This window comes from Corvus cornix, chromosome Z (genome assembly GCF_000738735.6).
Source record: "Corvus cornix cornix isolate S_Up_H32 chromosome Z, ASM73873v5, whole genome shotgun sequence".
NCBI classification, from domain to species: domain Eukaryota; kingdom Metazoa; phylum Chordata; class Aves; order Passeriformes; family Corvidae; genus Corvus; species Corvus cornix.
This window is the reverse complement of record NC_046357.1, coordinates 66,867,059-66,884,283: the sequence shown is the minus strand read 5'-3', so window position 1 is coordinate 66,884,283 and position 17,225 is coordinate 66,867,059. Positions and strand designations below refer to the sequence as shown.

Below are 17,225 nucleotides of genomic sequence, written 5' to 3'. Positions count from 1 at the left end.
AACTAGAGTTTGCACCTCTAGAGTTGAACATGGAATTTACAGATGGAAATTCGGTGAGCCTTATATTGCTACATTAGGAGAGTGAACAGGGCAAGTAGCTCTTGAAAGAGAACGGCTTTGTCATCTGTGAAAATCATCAGAATTAAAGGATGATCATCTTAGGGTACTGAATAAAAATGGATTTCTTACAGGTGGTACACATGTTGAACCAGTACTTTTTCAAAAGTCTAATGAGACCTCCAATATTAATGAATGTTTATCTCTTAGAGGTGAAGAAGATAGAGTATATAAAATCATGTTGGGTGAAAGAGACATCTGAGAAACTTTGGACAAAAGAAAAAGGAAATAGATTGCCAACAGAAAGAAAGTACGACACAGGTAATTTAGGTGGAGTCTGGCATTGCAATGATGCGATGTTAGTAGTCTGAAGTATTTTAATTATTTTGTAACCTTTGCATAGATGTATTATGCAACCTGCTATAATTTAAATTGTGTTTTGACATGACCATATGATTCATAGATGCAGGAATAAACTTGCGTTACCAAAAGTTTCCTAACAAAGATATCTATATAATGGTAGAATCTGTAACCTTTCTCAACTCTCTTAGAAATTAAAGAGAGAAGGTCTATGAGGAGCTCAGACTGTGTTTGCTGGGATAAAATAAAAAAAATCAAGAAGTTAGTTGTTCTGATTTTCAGAACAAAATATGTCTTGCTTGTGCTGCAATTACAAGACCTAGTCTAAATGACAGTAATTAAGAGAAATGCTAGTGATCTGAGTGACTTAAAAAGAACTCTGCTTATTCTTCTGAATTCTCTGTGAGGGAAAGGAAGAAGTCCTATGCTCAGATGAGACCTAGATATGTCTCTTACATGTTCAAAGTCCTTATTTACTTTTTTAATCTATATTTGATTGAATCTGCAGTACTTTTACAAAATACATGCACATCCTGGAGGTAGCAGTTTTGAAAATGACATGTTCTGCCCTCCAGCAGTCCATACCCCCGAGGGCTTCCAGAGATCACAGTGCTGAGCGCAGCAGATGAGGAAATTTTGGGACATGTTGCCTGTGATGATTTCTGACAGAGAAACATTTGCAGCAACTCCTTGAAAATACCTTCCTCAGAGGAGAAACAAGCAAGTTAAAACATGCCCATTCTAAGCATGACCTTTGGACGAATGGGTCTGAAGGAGGAGCATGAGATACACTGAAGGAAGCATAGAAGAGCCATCCTACTGGGGTGAACTTCCAAAGCCTATAAGAAAACAAGCAAATCTCTAGTATGGAAACATTTGTGCTACAGGGATAGATAAAGCCCAGAAAATCTGGAGGAAGATGACCCAGGATGGGGGGTCGCTACTGAGACAGAAGGAGCTCCAGACTGACAAATCTTGTGGGGTTCACAAAATCACAGAATGGGTAAGTTTCAAAGGGGCCACAGCGAGTCACCTGATCCAACCTCACAGCTCAAACAGGGTCATCTTAGTCCAGAAGGTCAGCCCCAGCTTGTATTGGTTGTTCTTCCCCAGGTGCTGGACCCTGCATTTGCCTTTGCTGAATTTCAGATGGTTCTTCTGTTCATCTCTCCAACCTGTCAAGGTCCTTCTGAAGGGCTGCACAAAGCATGCAGGTAGGAGGGAGGTTCATGAAAAGGAAGGACTTTGTTAAAACAGACTGTATTGCAAGCAGGTAGAAAGAGGTTAAAGGCAACACAACTGGACTGGAAAACTGAGTTTACATGATAGAATAACACGAGATTGCAACTATTCTGAAGAACTCAAGGGAAGAAGGAAAGGTAGAGAGTCAGAATGGTTCTAATGTCAGCCTTACTTATGCACAGAGAGTATTTGTAAAGTTATGGTGGTGATTGGCTGTGATCAGTGTCTGCACACATAAATATGATTTTCTCAGTTGCCAATGCTGATGTAAAATCAAACTTAACTCCAAATAACAGTAACAGAAAAAAACCATAGAGAAATTAGAAACATAGTCGTCAATAGCCTCAGTACATTCAGAGGTACTGGAACTCCCCAAAGAATACATAGATCCATCTAAAACAAATTTGGACAGATACAGGCAGGAAATCTTTGGAAAAGCACAAAACATATGGGATGTTTTACTTACATTTAGTGTTGGTTTATCCTACCTTATAAAGGTAAGCTGTTTCACAGATGTTAGTTGCTTATATCAACTAGTTATGACAGTGGTCTGAATATAATTTTCTGAGCAATTTGAACCATTTCTTTTCATGTTCTGGTCTCTACAGATGCCATTGTGCTTTAGATCTATTATAGGTTATATACCCAACATTACCTTATTGAGTTTAAAAGTAATTTTGTAATACATGCAATAACTCTTCTGTGTGAATAAAATTAAGGTAATTTCTTTGCACTGAAAAACCAGTTCTGTTTGTAAATGGACTTATAGAATTTTGCTGATTATAAGGGGTCATTATTAGTCTAATCCCATCAGTGTTATCAAATTATAAATGAATAAAAGAAAGAAAAAATAAGCTCATTTTATTGCCCTTAGCTGTCCTGATGATTAAAAAATGAACAACCCAGAAGAAGTTCAATCTTTTAATCTTTAAGCAGATTTCAGGCATGTTCTTTTGCCTAAAATAAGCACATAATTGGCATGAACAATAGGATTTTTACAGGCTTAAGTAAATTGTTGTTACGACCTGTACCTGAAAAGCATTGTCACTGTTCAAACTTACGCCTTCATACCCTTCGGTTTTAATACTGTGTTTGAATGTGTTTGTATTTAAAATCAGAACAAGGTGTTCAAACCATTGTTGAGCTCTAGGGGTAGCAAATTTGGAGTGCTTCTTTTTTTTAAAAGTGTTTGTGATTCAAACCCTTTAAAATCTGTATTAATTCATGCTTTTATGATTAATTCAGGAGAATTCCTGAATCCAGGGTAATAAAAATAGCCAGGAAATAAATATGCTGCAAATCACACACATGTATGACTATAGTCTTTTGCAGCATTAGTACAGTCTCTGCTACAGTTTGAAGAAAGTGCAAGAGTTCTGCAAATGATCAAAGTTATGTGATGTATCATCTCAGCATCATGAACAAAATAAATGAAAAATTACAAGGGAATGGGGCCACATATATATACCAATTTTCTTTATGTTGATCAGTTATTGGACAAATATTTGCATAAAAATGTCATTTTGACTTCATAAGTAATCCTCATTACAGGTCAAAGGACACCAGTAGTAAGTAGCAAGAATCCTTTGTTCAGGTAGAGAGTTCACTTAAGTCCTTCAGGCACATCAGTAAGAAAATACCGGTTAATCAGTTTGGGATTGTCTTTAAAAAAAACCCCCCAGATACAGATTTTAGTATTGATAGGAGAAAAATACAGAAGTCTTTTATAAAAATGTCAAGATGAAGAGAAAGCTGGATGTTACTGTAAAGGAATTTTCCCCAATGTATTTTACTTCTGCTGCTGAGAAAGCTGTGACAAAGAAAAATACTTAGCTTCCTTTCATCCAAGGTCCACATAAAAATGGCAAGAGTCCAAACAGTTAAAAATAGAGGGATTATCCAAGCCTTTAGATTAAAAGAGCTTGTTTCCTGATTGCCACATATGTTCCTTCTTAGACCAGGTGCTTATATTCCTACATAAAATACTTCAGACCCACTTTTCCACTGCTGACAGAGTATCTAAAAACTTCATTGTCCTGCAGCCTGGTGCTAATAAATGTGTGGCACAAATATTTGTTATCTTTCTTTCCAGAACAGTTACAAAACCCAGCAAGTTACAACAAATACTTTGAATAACACTTTTGTTAGAATTGATAATATGTAAAGCATTAAAACAGAGTTTCCGAATGTTCCAAAAATTTACAGTTTTCTAATGCCCAGATGTTTTATATTCTCTTAAAAAATTAGTACAAAAATACATATCATAGCCTGATCAGTTATAGTGCTTAGTGTGCAAGTAAAACTGTGGAATTTGCCTTCCTTCCTTGGACTACTGCCCAAGGCATAGGTTTAGCATGTCATGCCTTAAAAACTTTAACATGAAATTTCAGCAAAATGCAGTTGAACCGTATCCACAGGATGGCAGTAGAAAATAGCTCTGAGGAAATCTACTGTAAGTCAATTACCGGTATTATGACTCAAAAGAACAGAAAGCTTCTCTTCTGACAGCCACACCAATACACACTTGGACATAAGATACTGTGTGAATAATATGTACTGCTCTGGGCATAGATCCTCAGTGTTCAAGAAGAAGTGAAAAAATTAAATATCATGAACTGAAGATAGGAGATATATTTCTTAATTATGGCCAAACCCTTATGAACTTATTTCAGAGGCATTAAAAGAAGGCAAAACAGGATGACTTAATTTTATACCTCACCTTGAATTCTAAGTATTCCTGGACAAGATTCAAACCCAGATGTCTGGCAGCCATAGCAAAATGATGAATTGTTGGTTATCTGATGCAATCTGATTTATTTGCTATGTGGGAGATGATCTATTTCTATTCCACTTTCTATTTAGGTTTTGGTGATTTGTTGTATCATCTCCCTGATGAGAATCTTGGCTTATAAAGCTGGTGCTTCCCAAGTTCACAAGAAGATACTTACCATTTATGTGAAAGTAAAAATTGCATTTTAAAGTAATAAAAATGTCCTAATGTTCCTTCTTCAGAGAACTTTAACTCTCTTCCATCCGTATTTATATTACAGGCAGAGCTGAGAAACTGTGCAGTGTTATTACAGGCCCCTTGGGCACACACATTACAATGCAAGCCATAATTACTTCATCACACAATATTTTTTTCCTGCATCACTCTGCCAATGCAGAGAACAAAGAGGGCTTGAGGGTGAAATATAAATGTAGTGAAAAAAAGTTAGTTTCCCGCATCTGCTGCTGAAACTGGAAGGTGCACTGTGAATATGACTGGGGACTGCAACATGAGAAAACAGTTTCATGGTTAAGAGAGTGGCGTGCTGTCAGAAGAAAGGACAAAATCCTTACTCCTGTCACAGAATTTGTATATGATGCAAGCAAGTCACATAAAGCTAACTAAATGGTCTTTAAGCACGCATTTCATATTTTCTAGGTGCTCAGTTTAGCGCCTTCAGGTTTATGTCGCTGGAGTGCTAGGCACCTATAGCTGTATTGAAATTACGCTTTCAGCCCATTCCTTCTTCCAAAACACTCGGTGGCTGGAATTGTTGTTGTCACACATTTCAGCCTACAGATGTCCTCTCCTGATGGACAGCAGAGTCCATTAAGAAGATAAGGTAAAATGCAAGGGAAAAAACAAGAGAAAATACAAGTTCTTTACATTCTGGAGTTGTATTAATTTACTTGCTTATTGGAAATCCACTAGTTTACATCTGGACATCATGAGTGTCTCTTAAAATTCGTGTATTGAAAAGTTTAAAAAATGGTGTTATATCAAAATATTATTTATTACTTCATACGTGTCATCTAGAAGACAGAAACCCACTTATAACCAGCATTAGTAACATCATTTGCCATTTTAACACTACTTCATCACCTACCTGAGAACCATTTGAAATCTGTACATCCTCTAACATCTCTTATTATAGCAATTGTACAGACAGACTGAGGTTTTATGAAGAATGTGAAAGCAAAAGCTAACCTAAAATAGCATAAAATTTGAAAGTACTCGTCAAGAAAGTAGGACAAGCCAAGTAGTTACCTCGATTCCAGGGATCAGTAAACTGAAATGTAAATATGTAGGTGAGCGTGACTTCATACAGAATCCAAATCTGTCAAGATTTTGAAGCAACCATAACTGATAAAGAAGAAACTGAAATGTGTGCCATGTATCACACAGACTGCACATTGCAAACTGTTCACCACACTCCTACCTGGCAAAAAGCCAGTATGATCCCTAAATACCTAGAGTACGATTTATGAAACACCTTTTGTATTATACTGCACAGCACCAGCAAAGCCCCTGCAGTTCAGCAACTGGCTGGTATCCAAGAGGAGGAAAAGGAGGGGCTACCCAGTCCAGGCTCTTGTGCATGGTAGCATGAACTGGCCTCCTTCCATCCACTTTTCTTTGAGCCCAGCCTCCAGCTACTCTTTGCTGCACATTTGTGGTCGTTTCACTGATAGGGAGGAAGAAAATAGTATTAAACACTGACAGAGTGAGCAAAGATTTTGTGCTTAGATTCCCTTTACAGGAGGAACTGGAAGCCAGTTTCAGGACCAGATTCACTCTGGGTGCAGGTTTGTAGCAAAAGAGAGCATCACCTTAAGTACAAAGGATTTCATATGCAAAAACAGATCAGGAAGCTTTGTGTTCCATGTATGCTGAGAAAGGCTGTTCAGCCCTACAGTAACTTGCAGAAGCTGGAAATTCCCAGCAAACTGACAAGCTGTGCCTGGCTATGGAGATCAGAGGAGTCTGAGAAGGAAAGACAGGACTGTCAGAGGTGGGCAATGCTAGTCTGATAAAAAATTTATCAGAGAAAAATTCTGGTAAGCAAGTTATTTGAGTCCCTGAAGGTATTAATTTTCAAAAAGTTCTACAAAGCATGAAGTAGCTTTGCTCCAGTCTAAAAAAAAAAATGTAGAATTGATTGTTTACTTATGACCAAGCTGGCAAAAACTAGCAGTCATGGTTCCATCACTGTCAGAACTTCTGGGAAAAAATCTCATCTACAGCATATGTCACCAGTGTCTTACCAGGCACAGGGAGATTCACCTATCAGCCTTTTTGTACTTGTAATACAAAGAGACAAGTTTTTTCTCAGATTTGTTGTAAAAAAGACCCCCAAAACTCAGCTTCAAGTAAGTTTCTGTTTCCAGAGAGTTATTCCTGCTTCAAACATTGAAACATCAAAAAAGATGTTTACATAGAGAAAAGATGAGTAAGAAATTGCCATAATCCCAAAGCTAGCAGAAACTACTAAAAACAACGTTAAAGCACAATGACTAAAGATGCCTTAACGTCTGTATAGATATATATAGATAGATATCAGTTACATTCTTTTTATCGTTCCTAGTAATAATTTTTTTTCCATTAACACCAATGACTTTTCCAATTATTTTTCTTTATTTCATTTTAGGAAAATATATGTGGCTGCTACATTCAGGAATACCCAAAAGATGGTCTTTTCTACAGGATATTTATTAGAATTATATCATAGCATTTTGGATGGTGCAATAATTCTTGCCAGAAGAGCAATTTCCTGAGGTGTAATAAAAATACTAGTACTTAATATTAAAGCTTAGTGCTTGCGATTCATAAATAGCCTGGTATCGCTATTCAATATAATTACAGCTGTAGACAACAATTTCTTGTCTGAAGAAGCATATAATTTTAAAATGGCAATGAAGGCAAAACAGAGAAATCAGTCTACACTTTTCCATATCTCTTCATCGACAACAGTGGAACCCCTTTCCAAAAAAATTACACTTGCCAGCAAGGCATCATGCATTTACAAACTGGAAATATTTTTTAGTGCATTTCAAACTTCCAGTGAATGACATAATAATTAGTAGTGCAACAAAAGAAAGGACATGGTGTCCTTTGTTAGAAATCTGGGCAATTTTACATAAATTTTTTTAGGGAGTTGAGAGGGAAGAAGTATCCCAGGCTATTCAAGATAGTGCAGCTTTTACATTTTTGCATTTCCCATACAGCAGAATATGACTCATCAGTTCTTCTTTCAGTCCATTAAGCAACATAAGGTCAAGATTAAAAAGTGCCCTGTATCTGAAAAAAACCCAACCCATGTCCTCTAGTGGCAATGCAGGACTTGAAAATTGTCCTGAGATTTCCTGCAAGATCCCTGAAGAGTCAAGAGCAGTGCCCGAGGTAATTTTGCTCACTTAATGTACAGTCCTAGTGGCCCTGCATACAAATTCATAGCAGACTGATTAGCAGCTCAGGGTGCTTCAGAGAGTGATACTTGATTCCCACCATTTCACAGTCAAGAGACAAAGGCAGCTGTATTGCTGGTTTGGACCAACTACTGCCTTCATAGACAGTTGAACTAGAGGAAAGTCAGAGATAGTCCATTATTGTTTTCAGAAATACTACTCATTAGCTGTGTTTTAAATTAGAGTAGCAGTTAGACCTTCTGTTTTCACATGAAACTACATTAGTGGTATTTTCCTGATTAGGTGATATTTGATGCAAAATATATTCTAAATCACTCCAAATCCCTCATTGTTTCCCTTGTCTTTTCATAGGACAAATTATTCATTTGGTCCTCTCAAAACAGCACTACCTCTGCAAGGCTCATACATAATAATTTCTATTTGCCATTTCTGCTGGTACATAGTATGTGAGGTTAGGGGAGGTGCATCTGCACATACCTTCTGTCTGTAGGATACAGCTCCACAGTAATGACATCTAGAGAGTTCCATGCTGAGATGGTGAGGCCATTGTAGAGGCACAGCATACCTATCATCATGGATTCACTGGTCCCAAACCACAGGAAAAAACAACTGATGCCAGAAAGAACCATGGAACCACCTAGGTACAAGGCAAGTGAAACAAGCATGTAATAGAGTTGGATTTAAAGAATAATCTTTGTTTTGTCTAATATTTCTATGCACAGAGAGTAGCTAAATAAGTGACCCAAATATTTGAGCTAAGAACCAAAGAGACCTCCTCTACTGATAAGGCCAGTCAGAAAGAAAAATGCTGAAGGAAGGAGCACATAGGAAAAAATATGACTCCTCAAATATCAGAACATATCACAAAGTATTAAGCCTTTTTGAATTCCCAAAGCAAGGTGTCTGAGGAAAACTACCCCCATTATTCTTTGTTTATCATCTTTTGCAATTATATATTATATATGTAATATATATATGTCCATATATTATAATAAAAACATTGTATTTATTTTATTGTATTTATATATTCTCCTAGAAAATTAAGACCATGAACTACCACATAGTTATTTAAGTAAATTGAAAACAGATCTCTCATTGTAGACAATCCACAGGAGATACCTTTCAACTGTGCTCCTCTGCAAAATAGATAACAGACAAAGAACAGCTGATACTTTCCAGGAGCTGCTCCACTACCTGAGGGTCACCTGTGCACACCTTGCTTTACTTTCAGCTAGAGCAGAGATAAACCAATGGTTATCAGGCTCCAAAATATCATTCTAAATGTCTAGGTAATGGTCTTGTAATACCTGCATGGAAGAGCAAGGACTGATAATGTGGCGTAGCAGAGGTGGCTACAGAGCCCCTTTTTCCTACAGTTTCTAAACTGGGGACTTTTAAAAACCATACTTATGATGTCACATAAATGACATATCTGCAGAAAGAATGTTTTTCCTTTCGCTGAGCCAAATTCATTGGAAAGAGAACATGTTACTTTTGACTTTGTATCAAAGTGAAGCCCCTACCTAGCATCGTTAACCGTCCTATTCTATCCATCAGGAGAGCGGACACAATATTTCCTGGTAACACTGCCAAAGTTCCCAGGAAATTAACAAAGTAGATCCAGTAGGCACTGTAGTCATCATCAAAAGAAATCTGGCATCCTGTCCTGATGTGAAAAAATGTGCAATTTATCAATTCACTGTCAACAAATTTATACTGCTCGAGATCTGTGGAAAGAAGAAAAAGAAACATTTCAGCTAACAGCCAACTCCATGTGTAACTTTTGATTAAAAACATTTCAAGTTCAAGCCAATTTAATGACAACTTGGAGCTTTCACAGCTTTGCAAAAAGGGGGCTAGTTACTGCTCTTCATTTTGATAGTTTTTTATCTCACTAGAAAAATTTGCAGAGCTCTTGGAAAGGACCAACTAAAGCCAGAATTAGGAAGTTATATTGCTGTATTTTACCCTGCTTGAACTGTATTTCATTAAGGCCTTTCAGCACCACCTGGTCTTGCATAAAAAGCACTGGGTGTCCATGAGTTTCTATGACTCAGTCCTTCTCAGTATCAGGCCTTCTATTTCCTGATGAGACTGTCACTCATGCTCAGTTTGGTTTGATTTCCTTTAAGTGAAATACTACTGTGGAATTCAGTTTAAACTGATTTTTGTTTCTGAGAGGGCCTCATGGTCTTCAGCTTGTCCATGGATGAGTTACTCTATGTAGTTAATTCTTCTGCCAATACCATTCCACAGGACTAGCCTTATATTTCTGTTTTTACTCCATTCCTCTTGCCAGCTTTATAAACCTGAACCAAGAATACCTTCCTTCCACATAAATATTATTGCTTGCTGTGAAACCTAGGTCTATTTATTATTATTTATTATTATTTATTATGACTGCTGAAGTTACAGGAAAGCAGGAAGAAGTGCCCTATCTTTCCAACAAGCTTAGTTGGCCATGTTCTACTTTCAGTTATGTTTTATTAAACTGGGAAAAAAGAAGTCTTCTGTTTAAACATAGGAAAATATGGACTCGTATTTTTGTCAAAATACTTAGGAGATTGGGAATGATTACAGATTAGGTAGTTTGAATCCTAAACTCAGATTCCCCTGCCACAGCAAGCACAGTGAACAAAGTATTTCACCAGTCCCTTTTGGACTAAATAAAAATACAGTAGTTAAGGCTACCAGTAAAACAGTAAATGTATTTTCTTCTCTCCAGACTGAATCTCTTTAGAGATGGTTGAAATTAAAGATTAAAAAAAAATAATATATTATGTTAATAAAATAAATCATTTATTATCTGAGTCAGTATTAGGCCTGCAGTATCTCTCGTAGTGAGATCCTTTCACTTCTCTGTTGTAACAAGCTGATTGCTTTTCATATATTATTATTCCTTACCAAAGGACTTCTTCTATGTTTTATTAGAAATCCAGAAATTATAAATGTAAGATGAGAACATGCAGCTAATCAATGGGCATTTGAGGCTTTTTCTCATACCTGTGTTGTAGAAGGTGGTATTAACAAAAGTACAGTTCCTGAAGTATGTATTCAGTGAAGTAATGTCTTCAAACACACAGTTCTTAAAGAGTGAATCTTCAAAGGTTACTGATTTAAACTTCATCATAATAAACCTGCCCAATACAAAGAATTCCTGTCAGTCTACTGTCATAATTTAGAAATAGCAACAGATCAAGCTGATGCAGCTATTTAGAGCTAAAAATTCTCAACCCCTGTAAAAATGGTTCCTTTGATGCATTTTGCAGGTATGATTAATGATTAACTCACTCTAGAATACTATTATTCAGAAGAAGAATTAGTGAGACAAATAGCTGCACACAGTTACTGGCCCTAACTGGTAATATAATTTATTTGATAATATTTCTGTTGTTACTTGTCCTTAGTCATCAATCAAAAACAATGTCATGACAGTCATGGAACAGCCTTGTAAAATCACAATTGCTAGTAACTTGACATTACACCTGGAAACAGGGAGATCCTGCTTCAGAAATTCAGTCCCTGGGAATAAATAAGCACTTGCAAATACAAACAAGCTGAAAAGAAAGAATTTGTCAAAGAATCCTGATTTGTCAGATGAATACACTGGTTACTCAGTTATGCTCAAATACAGATCATACCGGTCCAAGTTTAAAAATTGTTTTCACAAAATGGTTATAACACGAATAAAAAATTACATTGCCAGTTACACAGCTAGACATCCAAACGTGTGTCCTCATTACTCCTGTGCCTATGGACGCAGTTGGAATTATAATTACTATGTAAATAAAACTGGCATAAACAATTTGCTGGTAGCTGTTTTTTATTTCTGAACATCCTCCTTCCTACTGACTCTCATTTAACACCTACAGGTTTTATCAAAATATTAATAGAAAAATCAGTGACAAAGTATATTACATACAGTAACATTCTACCTCAATGTCACTAGACTAAAACAATGCTGTAAGACTTTTAAAATAAAATTCTGCCAAGTAACACGATTATGCTAACAACAGCAACCACAACAAAGATATAGAAATACATCATTATTTTTGTGATGTCATTCATTTCACACGTGTGAAGATGTGGAAAAAAAGGGCAGTTTTTCTGGAAGTAGTTTGAAAGTGGCAACAGTTTGAAAAGCAATGCTTTAATTGTTGTATGTCGATAAGATCTGTTAAAATGGAAAAATCTTCCAAACACAGACCTGGCTTTATTCTAATTAAACCTGGGGTCACTAGCTAAGTATTTTTCTTATAAGAAGAGTAATAGCAGGAATAGGAACATTCAGAAAAATATGCTGTCTACAAAGGAGCAAGAATTAGAGTCTCTCACAAATAAATTTGCTGGAACCACATCTTTATGAGAAAGGAGAGGAAAAGCTAGTAGTATTTTTCACAGTAAATGACTTACTAACTAATGAATTCTCTTTTTGTATTGAAGAAGAATAGTGTTTTCAGTCCATTAGTTTTAGTTACTATATAATTTCTCATTTGTGACAGACTGATTAAAATCAGGCTGGAGCTCGGTGTCAACTCATTATCATTTTTCATACAGCACTTTCCATTCTAAAATGTAGACTTATTCCAGAGGAGAACAAAGAAAATATAGTGATTAGATTAGTCAGTTGAAACAGAGATGACAGACTACACGTTCTACATTCTTCTGATGCACTTTTTACCTTTGGACAGGAAGCATGTGACTACATTAAAACTGGTGTCACACTGATTTGAATTAAAACCCATCAGGAAAGCAATGTATTAAAAAGTCAAGTATTGATGGATCTTCTCATTAAGAAAGAACATGAAGGAAACACTGAGACTGAGGGTGAGTATGGTATTGAAACATTTATGAAGGAATGACATCAAATGGGTTCATACCTCTTGGAAAACATTCTGTGAATCTCAAATAACTGTCAGAGGTGTATTAAATTTGCACATTTGAAAGAGTAAATTACTGATTTAGCACAAATTAATGTAAGATTTAATGTTTTACAAGAATAATCTGCTTAAATTGATAGAACCTCAGCTGAGAGTGTGCTGTCAGTTACTGTCAAGTTACTGACAGTTCTTTGATTTAAGGAGACCATCTACATTCTGGAAAGGAGTAGGACTTGGAAGCTATGGCTAGGCTAAAAATTAAATAACTGCTATTTTTTTCTTCAATACATAAACCTTTATGTCAAAACTCAACTATTACCACTACTACTATTACTACTACTACTACTACTACTACTACTACTACTACTACTACATCATCACAAAATAATCAGTTTTATTCACTTACATATAGATTTTCCTATGGAAATAGTAATTGCTTATTATCATGACTTCTAGCAGACCATTCATATGGTTGTTCTGTACGTTTCTTAATAGAAACCAGATACGTAAACCAGCTGGGTTTAATTTTCTGCTAAGTTATCTAGCTATTTGTGAAGTCTAGATAGAGCCTTAATATATTTGCCTTCAGCTAAAAAAATCTCACACAGCATTGCCAGAGTGTTGTTTCCCATTTCAGAGCTGTTCATGCTTTTTATTGGTTTACAGTAATGTTCAGATTTCATTTTTCTTTGATAAGATCCTAACCTCTCAGTGTTCAGCATTTTCACAGAAGCATCTTTCATCAATAAAAAACAACAAGCAACAGAGATGAAAGTACATCTTTCCCCAGCCCCCTACAATATACTGCATATGTTGGATCTGAAAACCTTTGAATCCCACTGTGAAAGGAAGTAAAATTGACTCAGGCTTTTTGGTCTGTTTTTCAGGATGACAAGGAAGCTGGGTTTGCATGGTGGATCCTCACACAGGAACCACCAGGGCATGTACATTTCTCCCCATGCTCATGAGTCATAAGAAATTAAGAACAGAAATAAATATTCACTAAAGAGTAACAAAACCATCTATCATTACCTCATGGAAAAAACTGGGTTATTAGGATGAGCTTTAAAACATGCATCTGTTTACCAACTAAGCCAAGATATTAGGAAATCTCTAAACCTGTCATTGATGTATTCTCCATTGCTGTGAATCTGATTTTCCAGTGTGAAGTTGAAGACAAAATGTGAGACCTCCTCATTGCGGAAATGTTTCACTCGGGATGCATATTCGTCGGACTGCAGATGTTTAATGACATCAGGAAACCAGACAGATAAGCCATAGTAGCTGTGAAAACACAGAAAAATTTCAGGCACTAATCTCACTCATTCAGAAATCTGTGTGAGGTGTGAACGAGCAGCTCTCTTGGCCACTTATGTGATGGAGCTGTTGCTCCATTAGAATAAAATGCTCCATAAAATAAAATTATTGAAAGATGCTGACACCAGAAGATGTCAGTTTTCAAAAAAGTTATTCCTGATCAGTCCGGTTTCAACCAAGAACAGACTAACTGACAAATATAACATTTTGTGGAAAGATCCTGAATAAAACAGATGATCATAGTGTCAGAAATTTACATGCAGATGATTTTTATGTCTGTCAAGGCTATAAAAAATGGTTTAATCTCAACCACTCTTACCCAAAAGACAGGGTGAACCATACAGCTGTAAGTTTGATTGTATTATCCTTCACCGGGTAGTTGAAGCATCTCATAAACGTCAACCAAATCTGTAAATCGTTACAAAACACATTTATTTACATTTTATTTTGAACAACTTTCTTAAAGGCTAGAAAATTTTTGATTCTTCTTTGATTGCTTCTGCAGGGCATGAGAGACAGCAGATCAGCTCTCTGGCCACACTTCTTTTGATGTAGCCCAGGATGTGATTTGCTTTCTCAGCTGCAAGAACATATTGTAGGCTCATGTCAATTATTTTCTAACCAGCGTGGACTGTATACATTAATTCAACCTTACTCTGATCACCTCAAACTTTCCTAATCTCTAGCCAGCTTCATTTTACTTTCTCAAATAAATCAAGGATTTTCTCAGAAATATTTCCTTCTCACTTCCCAGTATTAGACAGACTATATTCCATAATTAAACAGGGATACAATCAGAGTGTGATCGATCATAACCTGCCATGGCTAGAAATTGATGCCTGAACTATATGAGGATAATGTAGGACTACCGCAAGGTCAGAGACAGTATAGTAGAGCTGACTGATAATGGTGTTCTCATCTCTCCCCCTCTCTCCTTTCAAGAAGATCTCCTTCCTTTAAAGAGAGGAGAGGAGAGGAGAGGAGAGGAGAGGAGAGGAGAGGAGAGGAGAGGAGAGGAGAGGAGAAGAGAGGAGAGGAGAGGAGAGGAGAGGAGAGGAGAGGAGAGGAGAGGAGAGGAGAGGAGAGAAGAGAAGAGAAGAGAAGAGAAGAGAAGAGAAGAGAAGAGAAGAGAAGAGAAGAGAAGAGAAGAGAAGAGAAGAGAAGAGAAGAGAAGAGAAGAGAAGAGAAGAGAAGAGAAGAGAAGAGAAGAAGAGAAGAGAAGAGAAGAGAAGAGAAGAGAAGAGAAGAGAAGAGAAGAGAAGAGAAGAGAAGAGAAGAGAAGAGTTGAGTTCTAGGAGGCCCCAACACCCATCATGCAATGTAGAAAGTGCTCTGACCCAGGGTCTAGTCTAGTGAGGTAACAAGGATGTGAGCCAACCAAGCTGCAACTCCTTAAAAGATGGTTTAGTAAGATGCTGAAGCATATTATTTCAATCTTCAAGTGCTCCATTTTTGGTCAGTAACTGTAAAAGTAGACAGTTCCTGGAATTTTTTCTTTTCCATGGGGAAAACGTGACAAACCTTGGTTTGCAACACTTCATCATGGTTCTAGACAGCTTAAAATGACAGACTTTTAATAGCTGTGAAAAGACAGTTTTGAACTTCTAAAATATTAATTAATGAGGCTTTTTTCAATTTTCATTGCAAGGCTCAAAGATAGTATGCAATTTTGTTTTTACAAAAAAAGTAACAAAAGGATAATGAGCACAGTGCCAGCAAGCTTGTATTAAAATCTGAAGTAGCTCTAAAATATTTTTCTGGTAAAACATTTGACATACCTAAAAAGTACATGCAGATACAATGCCTTATAAAGGCATTAGTTTATGCAATTTATTCATTAATATATTCATGTGGAATATTGATCCACATTCTCAATACATAGTTATTTTGTGCTTTTTATGTCTATCAGTATGTATTATTAGCTATCACTTCTGTGAGGATGGATGCAGCATTTTCCTCCTCTGAAGCTGGGATAAAGCTCTGTGATTCACCTGCATTTTTTTCTGGGTCAGGAAACCAAAATCTTACACTGGTTCCTGATTCCCTCAGTTGCATGGAAAATGTAGCATTGCAGCTATCAACAGCAGGAACTCAGCAAATCCATCTCATTTCTGAAAGTTAATTAAAAAGGAGGAACGTAGTTACAGAATGAACAGAGATGTTACTTACACCATACAGCTCTGTGCGGATTCTTACAAAACACCTCCTGTACCAAGTTCCAGTATCGCTCTCTATTTCTATGAGCTCATCTATCTGCTTTGGTGTTTTGATTCTGGTAACCTAGAAATAAAAACAGAACAAAAATATTTGTATTTTCTAGAATCATGAACTGCCTATGGAGGAGTATTGGTGGGGTTTATTACACCCTGTCTACTAAAAATGAGCAGATACTCAACCTGTGTCTACACTAGAAATGCTTTAGATTTATAAAGGAATAGTAGCACATTGTAATGCCAAAGTCATTATGGATGCAACTGTTTCAGAAAAGCTCTAGATATGCAGGAAATAAGTTCCTCTGGCTACAATAAGCTGTTGCTGCCATACTCTTCTAGAGTGGTGTTCTATATACCTCTGATGCTACAAAGGATAGGATTAATTTAAAACACCAGTTAACCATGTCCAGAATTTGCCTTCAAATTGTTTTCGACTTGCTATCACAACATTGTTGGAAGCCTTTTGATTAAAGACACAGCAATGAAAATAGAAGTATTCAAAATGTCATGAATTAGTAGTTGGACAAACTTTTTATTATTTTGGTTTTTTCTCTAGTGTTAAACAGAGAAGAAAGAAGAGATGAGGTGAAATGATTTGGAACCAAGCATGTTATTGCTGTTATGAACAATCACCTACTTGTCTAAAGTGAAATGAGATAAACAGACATCAGGGAAAAATACAGAATTACCAGTGACAGAGAATGTAATGCATCCTACAATGCTAATTTTTACTTTTACTCAGTTGTGTAGGAGAACAAGGATGTGTTGCATGGTCTTCCAGACACAGGATCTGATAAACTTACACTACTGTATGGTTTTGCTTTTAGTTTCTGCTCTGATCCCAGCTTCATAGTGATATCACAAAAGGCATTGTATTCATCCACAGTTTATCTCAAAAGAAGACAAGGAGAGAACAGAAAGAAAATGAATAAAATGGGGAAAGGGACTGACACAGAAGGAA

General features: G+C 36.5%; 1 protein-coding gene across 1 annotated transcript in view; it reads right to left on the bottom strand.

The window, feature by feature from the left end:
* The window catches only part of SV2C (synaptic vesicle glycoprotein 2C), a 116,125-nt gene that overhangs the window by 9,918 nt on the left and 88,982 nt on the right, over nt 1-17,225 (bottom strand). The window contains exons 7-12 of the mRNA XM_010392761.4: nt 16,221-16,331; nt 14,371-14,459; nt 13,854-14,018; nt 10,858-10,991; nt 9,378-9,581; nt 8,332-8,491 (exon numbers count right to left, since the gene is read on the bottom strand). Of these exons, the coding sequence (XP_010391063.1) occupies nt 8,332-8,491; nt 9,378-9,581; nt 10,858-10,991; nt 13,854-14,018; nt 14,371-14,459; nt 16,221-16,331 (863 nt within the window). The remainder of the gene's footprint in view (nt 1-8,331; nt 8,492-9,377; nt 9,582-10,857; nt 10,992-13,853; nt 14,019-14,370; nt 14,460-16,220; nt 16,332-17,225) is intronic.